The sequence below is a fragment of the Hemibagrus wyckioides genome, linkage group LG15, assembly GCF_019097595.1.
Source record: "Hemibagrus wyckioides isolate EC202008001 linkage group LG15, SWU_Hwy_1.0, whole genome shotgun sequence".
Classification (NCBI taxonomy): Eukaryota; Metazoa; Chordata; class Actinopteri; order Siluriformes; family Bagridae; genus Hemibagrus; species Hemibagrus wyckioides.
In genome coordinates this window covers 5,738,961-5,756,320 of record NC_080724.1, presented here as the reverse complement: position 1 = coordinate 5,756,320, position 17,360 = coordinate 5,738,961, and the positions used below count along the sequence as shown (strand labels likewise).

The following is a 17,360-nucleotide window of genomic DNA, read 5'->3' as shown; positions in this document are numbered from 1 at the left end:
AACTTCCGGAGATGCTGAGAAAGTGGAGTAAAAAATACTGATAAGTCTTCTTGTATTGAAAAAAAAATGTTTCCCTAAACAAAAACCTGTTTGATCTTGTAAACTTAGAGATTGTAAGACCTTCTGAAGGCTCAGAATTTTTAATAAAAAAAACTTCCACATAATGTAGAGTCCTTATCTTTTTCAAGGATGAGGGAAATTGAGGCCTCTGTAAGAGTTGGTCTTAGATTATACAATACTGCTCATATAGGGTTAGAGAAGATTTAAATGCTCTGTAAAACTAAATCATAGACCCATCTGGGCCCGAAGATTTGTTGGATTGTATGGACCCGATTTCTTCTAATATTTCTAGTTCGGTAATGTGGCTACGTAGGTCCTTATCCAAACTTGTTTCAAGAATGGGGAAATACAATGTATTGAAAATATTAAAATTTGCCTGCGTGTCAGATGAGTTCTCAAAAGCATATAAGTCAGTATAAAAATTAGCAAAAGCTGTGTTGATGCCCACTTGGTCAGATAGTTTCCCCTGATAGAGATCTGATGCAGGAGATCCATCTGAAAGTGCTAGAAGCAGCACTTGTGATGTGCTAGGACCTTCCCAATGTTATCACCATGCTCAAAGAAATGTTGTCTACTCTGTAGAAGCTGTCTAGCAGTCACATTTGTCAGTAGTAAATCATGTTCCGAAAGTAATTGTATACGTTTAGTGTATAAGGGAGAAGGGGAAGAAGCACAGACTGTATCTAAAGTCTGTAATTCCTTTGTTAATCTAGCTAGTTTAGAGGCATTTAATTTCCTTGAATATGAAATATATTATTTGGCCCCAAATAAAGGCTTTAAAGACCTCACATACTACATTCAAACCCGTATTAGGAGTTTGATTAAGTACAAATCAATTTGAGACTTCTGTAAATGAATCATCTTAGAGTTTGAAGAAGCAAATCTTTAAGGTCTGAACATGTGATTGCATAGAGAAAAATTAATATCAACTGACACCAGAGCATGATCTGAGACGACCAGAGGATGAATCTATAACGTAAGGTACATACAATCTATAACATCCTGTAGTAATTTGTTATCTAGCAAGAAAAAAATCAATCCTAGAAAAAGTATGATGGACATGGGAAAAGCAGAAAAAGGCTTTTTCTTGATGATTCTCAAATCTCCTGGGAACTGAAAGACATAGTTGAGATGAATAATTAAGTACTACACTGGCTAATTTAGACAAGGTAATTTTGTAAATAGAGGATCTATCTAAGCAAAGATCTAGCACTAGGTTAAAGTCTCCACTTATAATAATATAATGGTCATTGACATTATGAAAAAAAATACAAATTTAGTTTTTTCCATTTGGGGGCACAAACAGAGCCAAGCATGATGGAACTATTATAGAGCTTACCTATGACTATAACAAACGAGACAGATATAGTGGAAACAGCTTCAAACTAGACAGATTTACAGATAAGTTTAAATGAAATAAATCCCCATACAAGCCCTTTAAATGCGAAGAATATCTGTTCTGCATTAATGTGTTTCTGGCATTCATCCCCTTAGAACTCCAAGATACATATGAGCGACTGCACTATTTGAGGTTGGTAACCTTTTATTGAAATTATGCATTGTTTTGTGACCAAACATGTCTTCTCCAAAGCAAGTAGATGCACTGTTACATTCACATTGGTTTCGAGCAAGGTAATCCTGTATCTTTGCATCCATGGCCTTTCAAGGTGTTGCAGCATGCAGGTCTGTAGTAATTAAGGCCTGATATTTAGGAACTTTTGAAGCATTGAAGGGCTTTACACTGATCTAGTGATCTGTTGAAGATGGGGCCCAGATGGTCAGTGCAAAATATCAGAGTAGCAGGCAAAGCACCGTCTGGGCCTGAAGCTTTCCTTGTCTTCTTTTTCTTGACCCAGGCCCCAGTACACATTGTCGTCACAAACCAAAAGAGCAGGCTGTGTAGCAGGGGAAAAGCAGAGATGCATTGCTAGAGATGTCGATGAGTGTTTGAGGTGAAAATCAGGGTGGGGGAGGTTTCACCCTGATGCTTAAGCATTGTGATCCGCTCTGAGCAGCTGCAAACCCAGCAGGGCTGTTCGGAATGGCTTCATGAAGCCAGGTTTCTATGCAACACAGAGCAGCAGAGTTAGAACAATCCTTATTTGTGAGGCGAAGCAGTTCATCTATTTTGCTGGAGAGAGAGTAGACATTCGGTTCGTTATGGAAGAGAAATTATTTATAGTTGCACTCTATGTCAACTAGATGAGGATGGGTTCCCTTTTGAGTCAGGCTCCCATAAAGATTTCAATGTCTGTTTTTATAAGCAATACAAATAAAATAGAATTGAACTGACTTTGTTGGAGATATCCATGATTACCTCTATCTTGACTAGAGCCCCAGTTCCATCTACATAGAAACTTAATAAATAAATAAAATTCATTTAAAATATGTTGTATTGATAGGAAACCTGTGCAAAGATTTTCAGTGGTGACTAGGCTACTTCAAAAGCATAGTGGCCTTCATGCACTCACAATGCAGCACACACCTGACAGTCCAGGCAAGACTGACTTCTTAACAGTTATATACCGTTTACAACTTGCAGTGAAATGAAAGCTTGGCCTACTGCTTCACATACAGCACATATAAATAACAAAATTCAAAGATAAGTAACACATAAGAAATAACAGGAAGAAACAAGAAGTAATAAGAAATATAACTGTGGAGAGTTGGAATTTTTCTATTTTTTTACTTTTAAGATACTCTAGTTTTATTTTTATCTTTATTTTTATGGATCTCTTTTTTCCACATACTTTTGTTTACATAAATGTTTACATAAATGTTTACATGCCAGACAGTCTTACAAAACATTTCACTGCATGTCGTACTGTGTATGTATATGTATGTTACAAATAAAATTTGAATTTGAATTTGAATGCAGAAAGACAGAGGCTGGATGGATTATAAGGGATCTGTATAGTAGACATGTCCAAATTTAGGAGTCTGATGGCCTGAGGAAAGAAGCTCCTCCTAAGACTCGGTTGTAGTCATCAGACTTTGAAAGCATTTGCCTGATTTGAACAGGCTGAACATAAAGTTACCAAGGTGCAGTGGAAGCAAGAATTTCATTGTTGAAAACTATCAACCAGGAGAGGGTTACAAATAAGTTTCCTCTGAAATTGATGACAAGATCAAGCCAACAACTTCTGGGACACAACTTCTAGAAAATCAGTTGCTCCCTACAAAAATCTCTTGAATTCTTCATATGTATGGGCTAAAGGGTAGGATGGCAAGATGGAAGCCTTTTTAGCCAGAAAACATTCAAGCCTGGCTAAGGTGTGCATCGATGCTCTTAAAACCATGTGGAATAATGTATCATTTAATCTGATGAGACTGAAGGTGAAATTTTGTAAATTATTCCAAAGAACCACATCACCAAAAGAACACCATCCCCCCAGTGAAGCATTTAGGCAGCAGCAATATACTCATTGGCTACTTTTCTACAGTTGCAACTAGGACTATAATCAGGGTGGTGGGAACAGGTTTGCTGAAAATCTAGCAGTCAATTTTATTGACTTTGATTCTTTCACCATCTGACTTCACAGTATTCTGTTACACTCAAAATAATGCAGACCCACTTAACAGATAAAATAATTAAAAAAAAGAGCACTCTGGTTAATGATCACACTCACAAATACCACTTACAATGTAAAATTTTTATGCTGTCAAACTAAATTGGTAGTATGCCAAATTGCATAGGAAGGGACCATTCTCAACTATAGAAACACTATTATTGATAATAGCATAAATCATCTAAAAATAGCTAAATCCCTATATCTTTCCACACTAGAAAAAAATATTAGCATACAAAATTAGCATACAGTTTGAAAAGTAATGACTCCAACCATTATTCATCCAACATATTGGATGAATAATGGTTCATGATCATTGTTGTATATTTAGAGCATGCTCTTTAAGACAATTATTAATTTTCATGATGATATGTACAGGGATTGGACACTGAAACACTGTCCAATATAGTGTTGGAGATTTCATACCTATATATTTGTGATCTAACAATATAACAGAGGTCAATAGAGAACACACTGGGAAATCTGTGACCAGGACAGCGTTGTAGTATCTCAAGTGCCACAGTATCCAGAGTAATGTTGGCATACCAATACAAAGGACGAACCACATTCAACCAGGGTAACTGTTGACACGAGAGGATATCCAGATACTACCGGATTGTATCAAAAAAACAAACAAAGGCTTCCAAACTCACAGTAGATTTAAATATGCACCTCAACTCCCATTTCCACCAAAACTGTTTGTCCCACGACCTCCAACTTAGAACAGGGTATGGAGGAAATTATAGTGTTAAACACTGAACTGTAGTCATCAAACAGCATACATACATATTTTGACATACTTCCCCTTTTTTAGCAGTCCAGATGGCTCATGTCTGTTTGAATTAGGTAAGGGATGGCATCCTCTGTAGAGCAGTCAAGATGGCAAGAATGAAAAAGCAGTAGTGTAATACACACAGCAAGACTGGTCAGAGGTTTAAAGAACATGAAATGAAGTTGAACATGGCCTGTACATTCACCATATAAGTGTCATGGGCATGCCGGCTACAACCGCGCCCCCACGCTCACAATCACCGGACTTCTGATTGCGCAACCTGCACCCAATTTCCTACGGCGCCTATTTAAAGCCCTCACTCGTCAGTGGCAGCGGCGAGTATTAAGACTGTATGAGCATATATATCTGTTCTAAGTCTGCTCGTTTTTCCGTTTCCAGTATTCTGCCTTATTTGCCCTTAGATGCTGCCATTTCCTCTGTTTGTTTCTGATTCTCTGTTCCTGCATTTCTTCCTTGCTTTTGGCTATTCTATTAAAGTAAAGCCGGTGTACCAACCCCTGCCTCCTCCTGTGGTGCATTGAATCAGAATACTCACTCAAATAAAAGAGAAGTCTGACCTCAGAGATGCAAGCTGGTTCGCCTCCTGCACCGGATCCGATGTCTGTGCAAGCCGGCACGCCTCCCACACCGGACCCGCTGCCCATGCAAGCTGGAATGCCTCCTGTACCCGACCCGATGTCTGAGCTGACGGCCTCTCTACGCAAGGTGGTGCGATCTGCGGTAACTCCGGCATGTCCCATGGCAATACCGACGGCGTATTCAGGTGAGGTATCAGAATGCCCAGACTTCATGATGCAGTGTCAGCTGTACTTTGAGGCCCTCCCTCATCAGTTTCCCGGTGACCATGCCAAGATCGCCTTCATCCTATCCCTGTTGTTCGGCCAGCATCTAGCATCTCTGGAATCGCTGTGGGCATCCAAGAGCCCAGCACTTCGACTCCCTGGACGCCTTTCTAGCCCACTTCAAGGCGATCTTCGTTACGAGTGCTTCCGCCCTCTCCGTGCATGAGGAGTTGTTCAACCTACGGCAAGCCGAACTCACCATTCGAGAGTATATGCTTCTTTCCCTGCACTTGTGGCCTCCAGCGGCTGGAACAAGACGGCACTACTTGCAGTTTACCGACGAGGTTTACGGCCCGTGATCCGACGGCAGATGGTGGTATATGACAACTCTGTTGGCCGGGAGACTTTCATGCTGAGAGTGCAGCGCGTGTCCCAACATCTGGTCGTGGTCACCGTTGAGCAGAGATGCAGCCCTGATACCTTACCCTGCGAGGACTTCCCAGCACAGGAACCTATGCAGACAGATGAATACCGTTTATCGACTGGCGAACGCCAGCGCCATCTCCAACATGGTTTGTGACTGTACTACGGAGAGCCGGATCATTCCCTCCAGACCTGCCCAGTCCATCCTCCACGCCCAGCGGTGAGTACCATCCATCTTAGTTTCTAATCCCCGGTATCAGGATGCCGCACTAATGTATGGCTCTCACCACTACACAGTCAATGTGCTCTTCGACTCGGGTGCGTCAGGGAATTTCATCTCCTCCCGTACCTGCCAAATCCCATGCCTGAGGATCCTGACGCAGTACCAGATCACTACGATCCAAGGAAAGCCTATGGGTTGTGGGCTGGTGCAGTGGTTAACCCCAGAATTGACTCTCCGCATTGGCTGTCTGCACGAGGAGACGCTCTCCTTCCTGGTGCTGGAGGAGTCCAGAGTGGATATCGTCCTGGGACGCCCCTGGCTGGAGTTACACCAGCCCAACATCCGTTGGAGCACCGGGAGTATCGATCAATGGAGCGACTACTGCCTTCAATCATGCCTCCGAGCACTCCCGATCCCGGCTCCCAAAACGGCCCTCCTAGGATCCATGAGCATTGAAAGCCCTCAAAAGTGCACCAAAGTGAAACTCCCAGGAGAGTATCGGGGCTACCGGGATGTGTTCAGCATAGCCGCAGCAACGAAACTGCCACCACACCGATCATAGGACTGTGCGGTGGACCTTCTGCCCGACACTAAACTGTCCAAGGGGCGCATTTACCCTCTGTCTGTCCTGGAAAAAAAGGCCATGGAGAAGTATATCCAGGAGGCGCTCCGCCAGGGATTTATACGCCCATCCACCTCCCCAGTGGCTTGCAGCTTCTTCATCGTGGCCAAAAAAGATGGTGGGCTTCGACCGTGCATCAATTACCAAAGTCTCATCGCACAAACGGTAAAGTTCGCCTACCCCCTGCCTCTGGTCCCTGCTGCACGCGAGGAACTCTGCGGAGCCAACATCTTCACCAAGCTCGACTTAAGAAGTGCTTACAACTTAATCCGCATTCGGCAAGGAGATGAGTGGAAGACGGTGTTCATTACACCATCTGGACATTACGAGTACCGAGTAATGCCATACGGACTCTCCAATGCCCCATCGGTATTCCCAAATTTCATGAATGAGATATTCCGTGATATGCTCCACCAGTTCGTCATCGTATATATCGATGACATTCTAATCTATTCCTCCAACCGGTCGGAGCACATCCGCCACGTTCGGCAGGTACTCGACCGTCTTCGCCGTCACCACCTCTACCTCAAGCTTGAGAAATGCGAGTTCCACCAAACTGTCATCCAATTTCTCAGCTATATTATCTCCTTGGAGGGCATTCAAATGGACCAATCTAAAGCGGAAGCGGTGAGGAACTGGTCACAACCACGCTCCGTCAAAGATCTTCAGCGCTTCCTGGGGTTTGCGAACTTTGACCGCCGCTTCATTGCGGATTATAATAAGCACACTGCTCCCCTCACCTCGATGTTGCGCAATAATCCCAAGGCGCTGAGCTGGACAACTTCCGCAGTCGAAGCCTGCTGAAGCTGAAAGCCGCCTTCTGCTCCGCACCTATCCTGCTACACCCTGATCCCAGCCAACCTTTCATGCTGGAGGTAGACGCTTCGACTGTGGGAGTAGGAGCAGTGCTGTCCCAGGGGGGAAGTGAACCCCCGGCACTCTGTCTGTGTGCCTACTTACTAGCTATTAAGTTGGCTCTGGAAGAGTGGCGGCACTGGTTGGAGGGAGCCATCCATCTCTTTGAGGTGACTAAAGATCACAAAGATCTCCAATACCTCAGAGAGGCTAAACGCCTTCTTCACTAGATTTCGGTTCACGGTCACCTATCGTCCCGGCCATAAGAACACCAAAGCCGATACGCTGTCCTGGATGTATTCACCCGATCCCCAACCAGAAGAATGTGAGCCTATACTCCCTCCAGATCTCTTCGTCTGCCCTCTCCTCTGGGCCATTGACGAAGGCATCCATGCCGCCACTACAGAAGAACCCGCTCCCCGGGAGGTCCAGAAGGAAGGACCTATGTCCCGACTTCACTGCGTCTTGCCCTTTTGGACTCCATGCACGCCTCTCCGGGCTCTGGACATCCGGGCAGAAAATGAACTCTCTCGTTCGAAACAAATATTGGTGGCCCAATATGACGAAGGATATGATCCAAATTGTGAAAGGATGCCCAGTCTGTGCCGTAATCTCCACACCATGCCATTTACCGGAAGGAAAGCTCATGCCACTCCCAATTCCCCACCAACCTTGGTCCCACCTGGGAATCGATTTCGCCACCGATTTCGGGTTTCCAAGGCGTGCAAACTGATACCCCTCAAGGGCCTGCCCACAGCCATGGAAACGGCTGAAGCCCTCTTTACCCATGTATTCAGGCACTTTGGCATTCCCGAAGACATCGTGTCTGACAGAGTGCCCCAGTTTGTCTCCAGAGTGTGGTGTGAGTTCTTTAAACAACTGGGTGTATCAGTGAGTCTGTCTTCTGGTTATCACCCTCAATCAAACGGCCAGACAGAACGCAAGGTTCAAGAAATCGGGCGCTATCTCCGAGCATACTGCCGTGATCGCCAACACGATTGGAGCCACTACCTTCCCTGGGCTGAGTATGCACAAAGCTCGCTCTGCCAAGAAGCCACCGGACTCACTCCGTTTCAGTGCATACTCGGTTACCAGCCACCTCTGTTCCCATGGTCAGGCAAGCCGTCCAATGTACCATCCGTTGACCACTGGTTCAGAGAGAGTGAGAGGGTCTGGGAGTCGGCACACGTCCACCAGAAACACCGCACTATCATCCGGGGGATCGAGTTTGGCTCTCCACACGAGACATCCGTCTCAAGCTCCCATGTAAAAAGCTCACTCCTCCTTTCACCATCCGGAGGCGCATCAACGATGTCACTTATGAACTCGATCTCCCAGAGCGCTACCGGATCTCTCCCACTTTCCATGTTTCCCTGTTAAAACCACACACTAACCTTGTTCTCCCTCCTTCCACAGAGCCCGAGATCTCACCGCTGCCCGAGGTTGACGCAGACAACTCCGTCTACCAGGTCCGGGAGATAATGAACTCTAGGCGACGAGGCGGCTGTCTGCAGTACCTGATCGACTGGGAGGGGTATGGACCAGAGGAAAGATCCTGGGTGGACCGAGATGACATCCTCGATCCTGGGCTACTCATCGAGTTCCATCAGCGCCACCCAGATCGACCCGCTCCCAGAGGCCGCGGCCGCCCCTGTCGTCGCTAAAGAAAACTTATCATTTTCACAGTGAGTGGGAGGAAGAGTTCTTTTTTACTACCGTTAAAGAAAACTGCGTGTGTCTCATTTGCGGGGCGAAAGTGGCAACAGCAAAGCGGCACAATGTGGAGAGACACTTCAGTACGTGCCACAAAAGCTATGATGCTAATTACCTGCCGGGCAGCGCACTACGGCCGGAGAAAGCTTGGGAGTTAAAGGCAGCCTTGACCAAACAGCAGTCTTTTTTCACCAGGCCGGTGAAAAACTCACAAAAAACAACCGAAGCTTTATTTAGAGCTGCACATTTTTTGATAAAGAAGAAGGTGTTTTCAGATGGGGATGTTTTCAAAGAAGCAATGATGCTTATTGCGAACACGGTGTTTAAAGACGAGAAGAATGGAACCGATGTCATATCCACTCTCTCCGATGTCCAACTGGGGGCAACTACGATGGCGAGAAGAGTTTTGGCTATGTCCGGGAACATGACCGAACAGCTAGATTGAGACCTGGAGAGGTGCAGGTGGTTTAGCATCCAGTGCGACGAGTCCGTGGACAAAAGCAGTACAGCACAGCTGATGGTCTTCATCTGAATGGTGTTTGATGATTTCTCCACAAAACTCCTGACACTACTGCCCCTAAAGACAACTACGAGGGGAGTTGACATCTTTACCGCGGTGAAGAGGTTCTTCACGGAGAAAAAGGTACCATTGAAAAAGCTGGTATCGGTGACTACAGACGGGGCTCCCGCTATGACCGGCCGACACGAAGGTTTCATCAAAGGTGACACAGACTTCCCAACATTCCGACTGCATCATTCACCAACAGGCGATATGTGCAAAAGTGACCAAAGCTTTGAGCATGTTATGACTCCCGTTGTGAAGATCATAAACGGCATCCGCGCCAAGGCCAAACAGTGCAGGATATTCAAGGTGCTACTGGAGGAGCTGTCAGCTGAATATGGTGACCTGTTACTACACATGGAAATCCGATGGTTCAGCAGGGGACGAGTTTTGCAACGTATTTTGTCGCTTTTGCGTGAAATCAAAGAGTTCATGCAATCCAAAGGTGATGACACCTCGCTGATGGAGGACACCGAGTGGATACTTGTCCATGCATTTTTAACGGACATCACTGGAAAGCTAAACCACTTGAACTGTGAGCTGCAAGGCAAAGGTTAGACTGTTGCATGATTAGTGCCAAATTGAACATTTTCTCAGTGCATTTACAGCAAAAAAAAGTGCTACACTTCCCCTCTCTGCATTCAGTGCTGAAAGACTTATGAAAAAGTTGCAGAAAAGTACACTCAAGTCATAAACAGACTTGAGCAAGAGTTTGGGAACAGGTTTTGTGAGTTTGATCAGCTTGAGCCATGGGTGTCATTCATTTGCAATCCTTTCATGCAAATCGACATAACATGCATTGCTAAACAACTAAGTGCAAAGTTCAACTTGGATGCTGGACAGGTGGAGATGGAAATTATAACACTGCAAAATGACCTTCACCTCAAAGCCCACCAGGCTGCACCAAAATTTGCCTTGTGGACACAGAAAAATACAATGGTGTATGCACAGCAGCTATGAAGATTGCCAGCCTGTTTGGTTCAACCTATCTCTGTGAATCAGCCTTTTCTGACATGAACTTCATCAAGAACAAACATAGAACACGCCTCACTGATGCACAGTTGCAGTGTCAAGTTACACCCCAGATTACAGTACACTGGTGAACAGCATGCAATGCCAGGCTTCCCACTAACAAAGACAAATAAAGATACCAGATGTCGTCAGTGGCAACATACCAGTGCCATAGCAAAGATAAAAATATAGCAAAGATGTTTATTTTCACTGAAACATTGTGACAAATGTGTTCATAAATTGTAACAGATATGATGATTTTGTTAAAGAAGCTGCAGATTTGGTGATTAAATTGTGATGAGATGTGATGAGATTTATTTAAAAAACTGAAAGTTGATTTTTGTAAAATGTTACATAACTGATAACTTGTACAAACATGTTACATAGTTCATGATTAGTTAAAAATTGTTAGTGGCTAGTAAAAATGGAACATGATGATTTCCTATGGAATGTCGCACAAGTGATCATTTGCAAATGAAACAATTGCAGAAATTAAGAGAAATAAAGTGCTGCATGTTGAAACATTAGTTTTCCTACCCTGTTAATAATCCTACTTCCTACTGTTAATAATTTTTTAATTTTCTTCTAATTAAAGTTAAACCGTGCAATTTTGTTATCTCAGAAGTGTGTATCAAACTGGTAGCCCTTCAGATTACTCAGTACCTTTGAAGTAGCTCACAGTTTCAAAAAGGTTGGTGACCCCTGGCATAGAGGGTTTAAAATTCTAGTCATGAGTAACAAAATTGATTGATAATCTGATAAGAGAATAGCAATATCTGGTGTCTACTGTGGTGGTAATGTCTTGAGAACCAACTTCTGTAATAGTCCAGCAAATTTCAAGTCTCTTGTTTATAATACTGATTTTTTTCCCCATTTAACATCTAATGAATGCTGCAAATGAATTTTTATGCATTTCTTTGCTTTTCTGCCTTCATCAAATTTTGTACATACATTTTTATAGCATATAGAAGGTGTCCACCAATACAAATTCAGCATTTTTAAAAGGCTGTCTTCTACTATTTCAAGAAGGGGAACAGGTAGACTCAAGGTTTAGACAAAATGTTATCATTTGACAATTTCCTGATTGACAATGGGATGACAGAGCATTTTGTACAGTTAGCTTGCGTTAACAGCACGATAAATTTGTACTACACAAATAGTATTGATGCAAAAATGTCCAACGTTTCTGTGCAATTTTAACTTGTATAAATGTAACGCTTGATGTACATTTTGTGCCCTTTAGTCACTTTAAAAGACTTTAATTTTGCGATACGGACATGATGTTATGGACGTTAAAGAAAAAAACTCAAAGTGCACATTGGATATAACGTGTGTTCCAGTACTTGGATATTTATGGTGTGTATTTGGATCGACATCCCCAAAGTGTGCGAGGAACCCAGTTGGTTTAGGTACGGAACAGACACCCAGGTTTTGACAGCAATAATGCTAATAATTATGATAGCAATTGTAGTAACAAATCTTGGATAATCTTACCACAGTTTTCCTGTACTTGCTTCTTTTTGCATGCAAACTAAAGCAGCCTTCATTATGTTTTTTGTCTGACAAGTGATGTTAAAGAATATTTTGCTTTTTTTATTTACTTATTTTCATTTTTTTACTGTTTTAATGACATCCAACCATTTCCCCATCCGTACATTATTTTTTTGAGTGGAAGAGTAATGTTAGATTATATGTAGTAGAGTATAGTAAATAGTATATACAGTACAGTATACTGTAGAATATAAAGTGCAGTCATTTTTGCAGCTATTTTGAAAATCTTCAGAATCATTTTAGATAGGAATAACGGGTGCTGTAAGCTATTGTCTTTGGTCTTCATTTGCTTTAATGTTTACAAAACTGACATTCAGAGTAAGTTTTGGTGTAAACAAAAGTGCTGTGATGATGTGAACATTGATTTTCTAAACAAATTATAATGTATATTTCGGATATGTCACATCCACAACGCTTTTTTTATCACATCCATAACGTTGTTTTTTATGGGGGGGGGCTGTCTATTCCCCAGACTTAGTGCTATGCAAATATGCATTACCAAATTAAATATTTTAAGATGTTTATTTTTACTGAGACATTCCACCTGTTATTCAAATGTCACATCCATAACGCTGGAATTGCCCTATATTATATATATATCATATACAGGTATAAGCCAAACTACCTGATGATTGCCCCAACTCAGACCATAAATATTTTTTGCATGCAAATTTTCTTAGTTTGTCTTGTTACATATGTAAGTTAGCAAAATAAAGCAACAGGAATAAGGAAAATAATTAGACAGTACGACTTAAAGTTCAGTTTCATTTATATCTTGAAAAAGTAAATGCAGAAATTATAGAATTATGACAGATGAGGGAGCTGTGAATTGTGTGGCCTCAGAACTCAAGCTGATGCACAGAACGAGACTGCTAACATTAAATTAAATAATTTGGGTCTCTGTCGTTAGCTATTTGTAATAACCTTCGACTTAAATATCCTTCCAATTAAAAATATCCCTGGTGAATGACACCAAGTATATTTCAGATCTGTGAAAAAAGTTTTTATTTATTTATTTTTTAGTTAGTTTGTTTGGTTTTATAGACAGTTTCCATCATCATTCATTGTATTGTATTTAACGTACTGGAATTTCAGCCTTACCTCACGTTAGACCATCGAGAACGGCTTTTTAAGACCAACACCGGTGCTTCCTCTTTCGATAAACTGCTAACTATCTTTTCGGTAACTTCTTCTATTCGTGATACAACATCTAGCCTGGATATTGCGAAAAAGATGATTACTTATTAAATGTGATATCCCACATCCACAAACAGAATTTGAATATCACTACACAACAGATTTGTTATTAAGAAATGTTATTAACATCACCTCACGACATCACTGAAGAAGCTGGTTACGGTTTCCCCAACATCTTCAAGATTTTGCAACAGCTCAGCTCGTAATATGTCTACCTTAGAAAACTGTTTAGACATGTCTCTATCAGACAGAAAACTAAATCTTAACTGAAGATTAAAGCAAGTACACAAATTACCCCTAACACTGCCTTTATAATAATATTACTTTCTAGCGACCGCTAACAAAAAACAGCATAAAGTTGTTTACACAATAGACAATTTTCCCCTCAACTGACTAATTGCACAAAATGGCCGTTTAAGTGTTCGCGACAGCTGCCGCCAGTGTCGTGCCGAAATCCCATCCTTGGCAAAATTTGACTCCCCTTCAACTGTACGCACAACGCACTTTAGGACTGCGGTTAAGCCAGTCGCCCTTTCTGAAAGCACGGTTAAACTAGCCGCACGTATATTGTAAGGGCGCGGTTTTTAGATACTTAGGGGTAATAGCGATAAAAGAGAAACGTGAGCGTGCGCGAGCTCCTACGCCACAGAAGAATAAATTAATATAAACTTTAGGGAGTGTTTCTTAAATACAGTATTGCGATCTTTTGTGTAGTTGCGTGCTTCAAGCCAAATTTCCAGGATCCGTCATGATTACCGCCTGGAAATAAGTGGAAGTCTTCGGGAGATGACTTGCCGTCTTATGATGTTTTAACCGTTTAGGAAACTGGTTGTACAGATCTTTATATAACAGTTATACAGCTCTTTATAAGTTATCATTCACTAATAGCTAACGTACACTGAAACACAGAAGGGGGCATCCTAAATAAATTGGAGTAAGTATTTGTCTTTATCAAACACTAGAATATTATGCAGACACTAGAGTTAGTTAATTTACAATTCAGTTTTATTTAACTGTGTACACATGTATCACTTGGGATTTGTGTGAATGAAAATTGAAATAAAAAAAGAACATTAATTTGGTTATAAAAAGCATAACAAAGTTTAAAAAAGTAATAGGTGGCTATGCCCTTGTTGGGGCTGACTACACTGAATCTGAGGCTGATAGTGAAAGTAAGATGTGACACGAGTGGTAGGACTGTAATAAGTAAGACTCGGCACAGGGCTGACTGTCAGATTTAGATGAGGAGTCTTCACTTGTATTTAACGTTCTGTCATGCCTGACTGGCCTGAGCATGCTGGCCGGCTTCCCTAGACTTTGACAGGGCGGCACAGACCGCCACACAAGCCCTTCTTTTCCAGCTGCGGTCAATTCCCGGCGTAAGGTTTAGGTCTTCTCCATCCTGCTCGTTTGCGTGTAACGTGTAATGGAGTGGAGAAGGAGTTCAAGACACCAGAGGAGTCCACAGAGTATATTAAGGCACTCAAAAGCTAAACGGAGTGTAGTAGAATTATCCTTATACTGTGTATGTTCATATGCATGAATACTGTTAATGGTGAGCAGTTATGTTTATTTCCAAGTAAATTTCAGTAGTGCCCCTTTTAGTTTCACTAGGTACACAATTCCTGCGGTAAGTTATTAGAAGGTGCACAGGCTTACGTGTTGTATGTATGTATGTATATATATATATATATATTATTTAAAGTACTGGATAAGCATACAAATCCTTTGTACAAATCCTATTTATTGTAATTTATTTTGGGGGCTGTGGGGGATGGTTTAGTTTATTAGTCGTAAGTGCTTTGAGGATGTTGGCTCCTGTTGGAGCCTATACGTCTGTTTCCATGGGTAGGGAACTATTTTTGTGTATTAGAGGGGGTGATTGGGTGGGGTGGGATTGAAGGGTTCACAGTTTGTTTGTTGTTATTTTTGTTTTGTTTTTGTTTTTTTCTTCTTTTGTTTTATTATAGTTTTGATCAGCCAGGGGGTAAATATGCTATGTCATCTTACTCACATGGTCAATGCACAAGGTTTCAGGTGGGTTAAATCATCATAGTACCTCTATTAGATTTATTAGTTGCAACATCAGAGGTATGCGTAACCCTGTCAAACGATCCAGGGTATTTTCACATTTAAAACGCCTTAATTCTGATATTGTTTTCGGCAGGAAACACATTTGAGGAATCAAGATCATTTTAGGTTTTGATGTCCATGGGTAGGGGAAGTTTTCCATTCCAATTTCAATTCTAAAGCCAGAGGGGTCATAATTTTGATACATAGACGTGTTAAATTTACTTGTAACAAAGTTATAACAGATAGTAATGGCAGGTATCTTATTATTGCAGGTCAATTATTAGATAGCCCAGTGCTGCTGGTCAATGTGTACGCCCCAAACATTGATGACTCAGACTTCATTAGTTCAAAAGTTTTTTGAGAAACTTCCTTTTCTTGACAGTCATAAGTTAATATTTGGTGGAGATTTAAATTGTGTTATTAATCCGGTTCTTGATCGTTCAGCTGCTCGGAATCTGTTGGCAACAGACATGTCTAAATCAATTTCAGAGTTTATGGTGAAAAATCGTTGTGTAGATCCTTGGCGATTTTATAATCCTCATATCAAAGAATTTCACCAATCATACTCCCATATCGACTATTTTTTTGTAGATAGTACTTTTATACCTAAAGTTGAGTCTGCCAAATATCATGCCATAGTCATATCTGACCATGCACCTCTTAGTTTGGAGATTAAATTAAAAGTACAATCTCGATATTCACTGCCATGGAGGTTTAGCTCACTTCTGTTATCTGATGATAACTTCAATGACTTCATTTCAACATCAGTTGATAATTTCGTTGCTACAAATCAAAATGGATCTGTAACATTCTCTCTTTTATGGGAATCTTTAAAAGCTTTTTCACGGGGACAAATAATTTCATATTCGGCATTCATGAGTAAGAGACGTAATTCACAGATAAAAGAACTCACCTCTAGTATTTTAAAGATTGCTCAATTAATGGCTCACAGTTCATCTCCACATTTACAAAAGCGACAAGTTGAATTGCAAACCGAGCTTGATCTTCTTACTACTAATGAAGCTGCACGATTATTATTGCACTCTCGTAGTCTGTATTACGAACACGGTGATAAAGCAGGTCGTTTGTTAGCTCACCAGCTGCGACGTCGAGCTGCATCATGATATATCTCACAGATTAAGGATTCCTCTGGCACTTTAGTATCTGACTCAATAATCATTAATAATGTGTTTAAAAAATGCTATATGTCCCTCTATCAGTCAGAATTCCCATCGGACTCTACTGATATGAGTAATTTTTTGCAAAGTTTTAACATTCCCCATGTAAATGAAATGGACGTTAAAGATCTTGATGCTCCCTTGCTTCTGCAATTAAGGCTCTACAAAGTAATAAAGCTCCTGGTCCTGATGGTTTCCCAATTGAGTTTTTTAAGAAGTTTCAAAATAAACTGGCCCCGTTGTTCTTGGGTGTGTACAATGAGTCTTTACAACGTGACTCACTTTCTGAGATTCTCACACAGGCCTCTGTTGTATTGCTTTTGAAGAAGGACAAAGATCCAGCGCTTTGTAGTTCTTCTAGACCTTTGTCACTACAGAATGTAGATGCAAAGATACTTGCCAAAGTTCTAGCCAGTCAAATTGGAAGGATATTACCAAAAATAATATCTCCTGATATATTTTTTAATATTCATACACTTTTTAATATAATATATTCTGGACAGTCTGCTGAAACTCCCGAGGTGGTAGTCTCACTCGATGCTGAAAATGCATTTGATCGGGTGGAATGGAGATACCTTTTTGAGGTACTTAAGAAATGGTATTGTATCTTGGATTCAGCTTTTATATGCAACTCCCCGAGCCAGTATTCACACTAATAATGTTCAGTCCAGTTATTTCAACTTAACCCGTGGTACTCGCCAAGGATGCCCACTTTCTCCTCTGTTATTTGCTCTTGCAATAGAACCAT

The 17,360-nt window shown here is 41.5% G+C and overlaps 1 protein-coding gene across 1 annotated transcript in view; it reads right to left on the bottom strand.

The window, feature by feature from the left end:
• spo11 (SPO11 initiator of meiotic double stranded breaks) overlaps positions 1-14,138 on the bottom strand; it is a 70,839-nt gene extending 56,701 nt beyond the window's left edge. Inside the window, exons 1-2 of the mRNA XM_058409070.1 lie at positions 13,494-14,138; positions 13,266-13,379 (exon numbers count right to left, since the gene is read on the bottom strand). Of these exons, the coding sequence (XP_058265053.1) occupies positions 13,266-13,379; positions 13,494-13,597 (218 nt within the window). The 5' untranslated portion in view covers positions 13,598-14,138. The remainder of the gene's footprint in view (positions 1-13,265; positions 13,380-13,493) is intronic.
• Between the last annotated feature and the right edge of the window lie 3,222 nt (positions 14,139-17,360).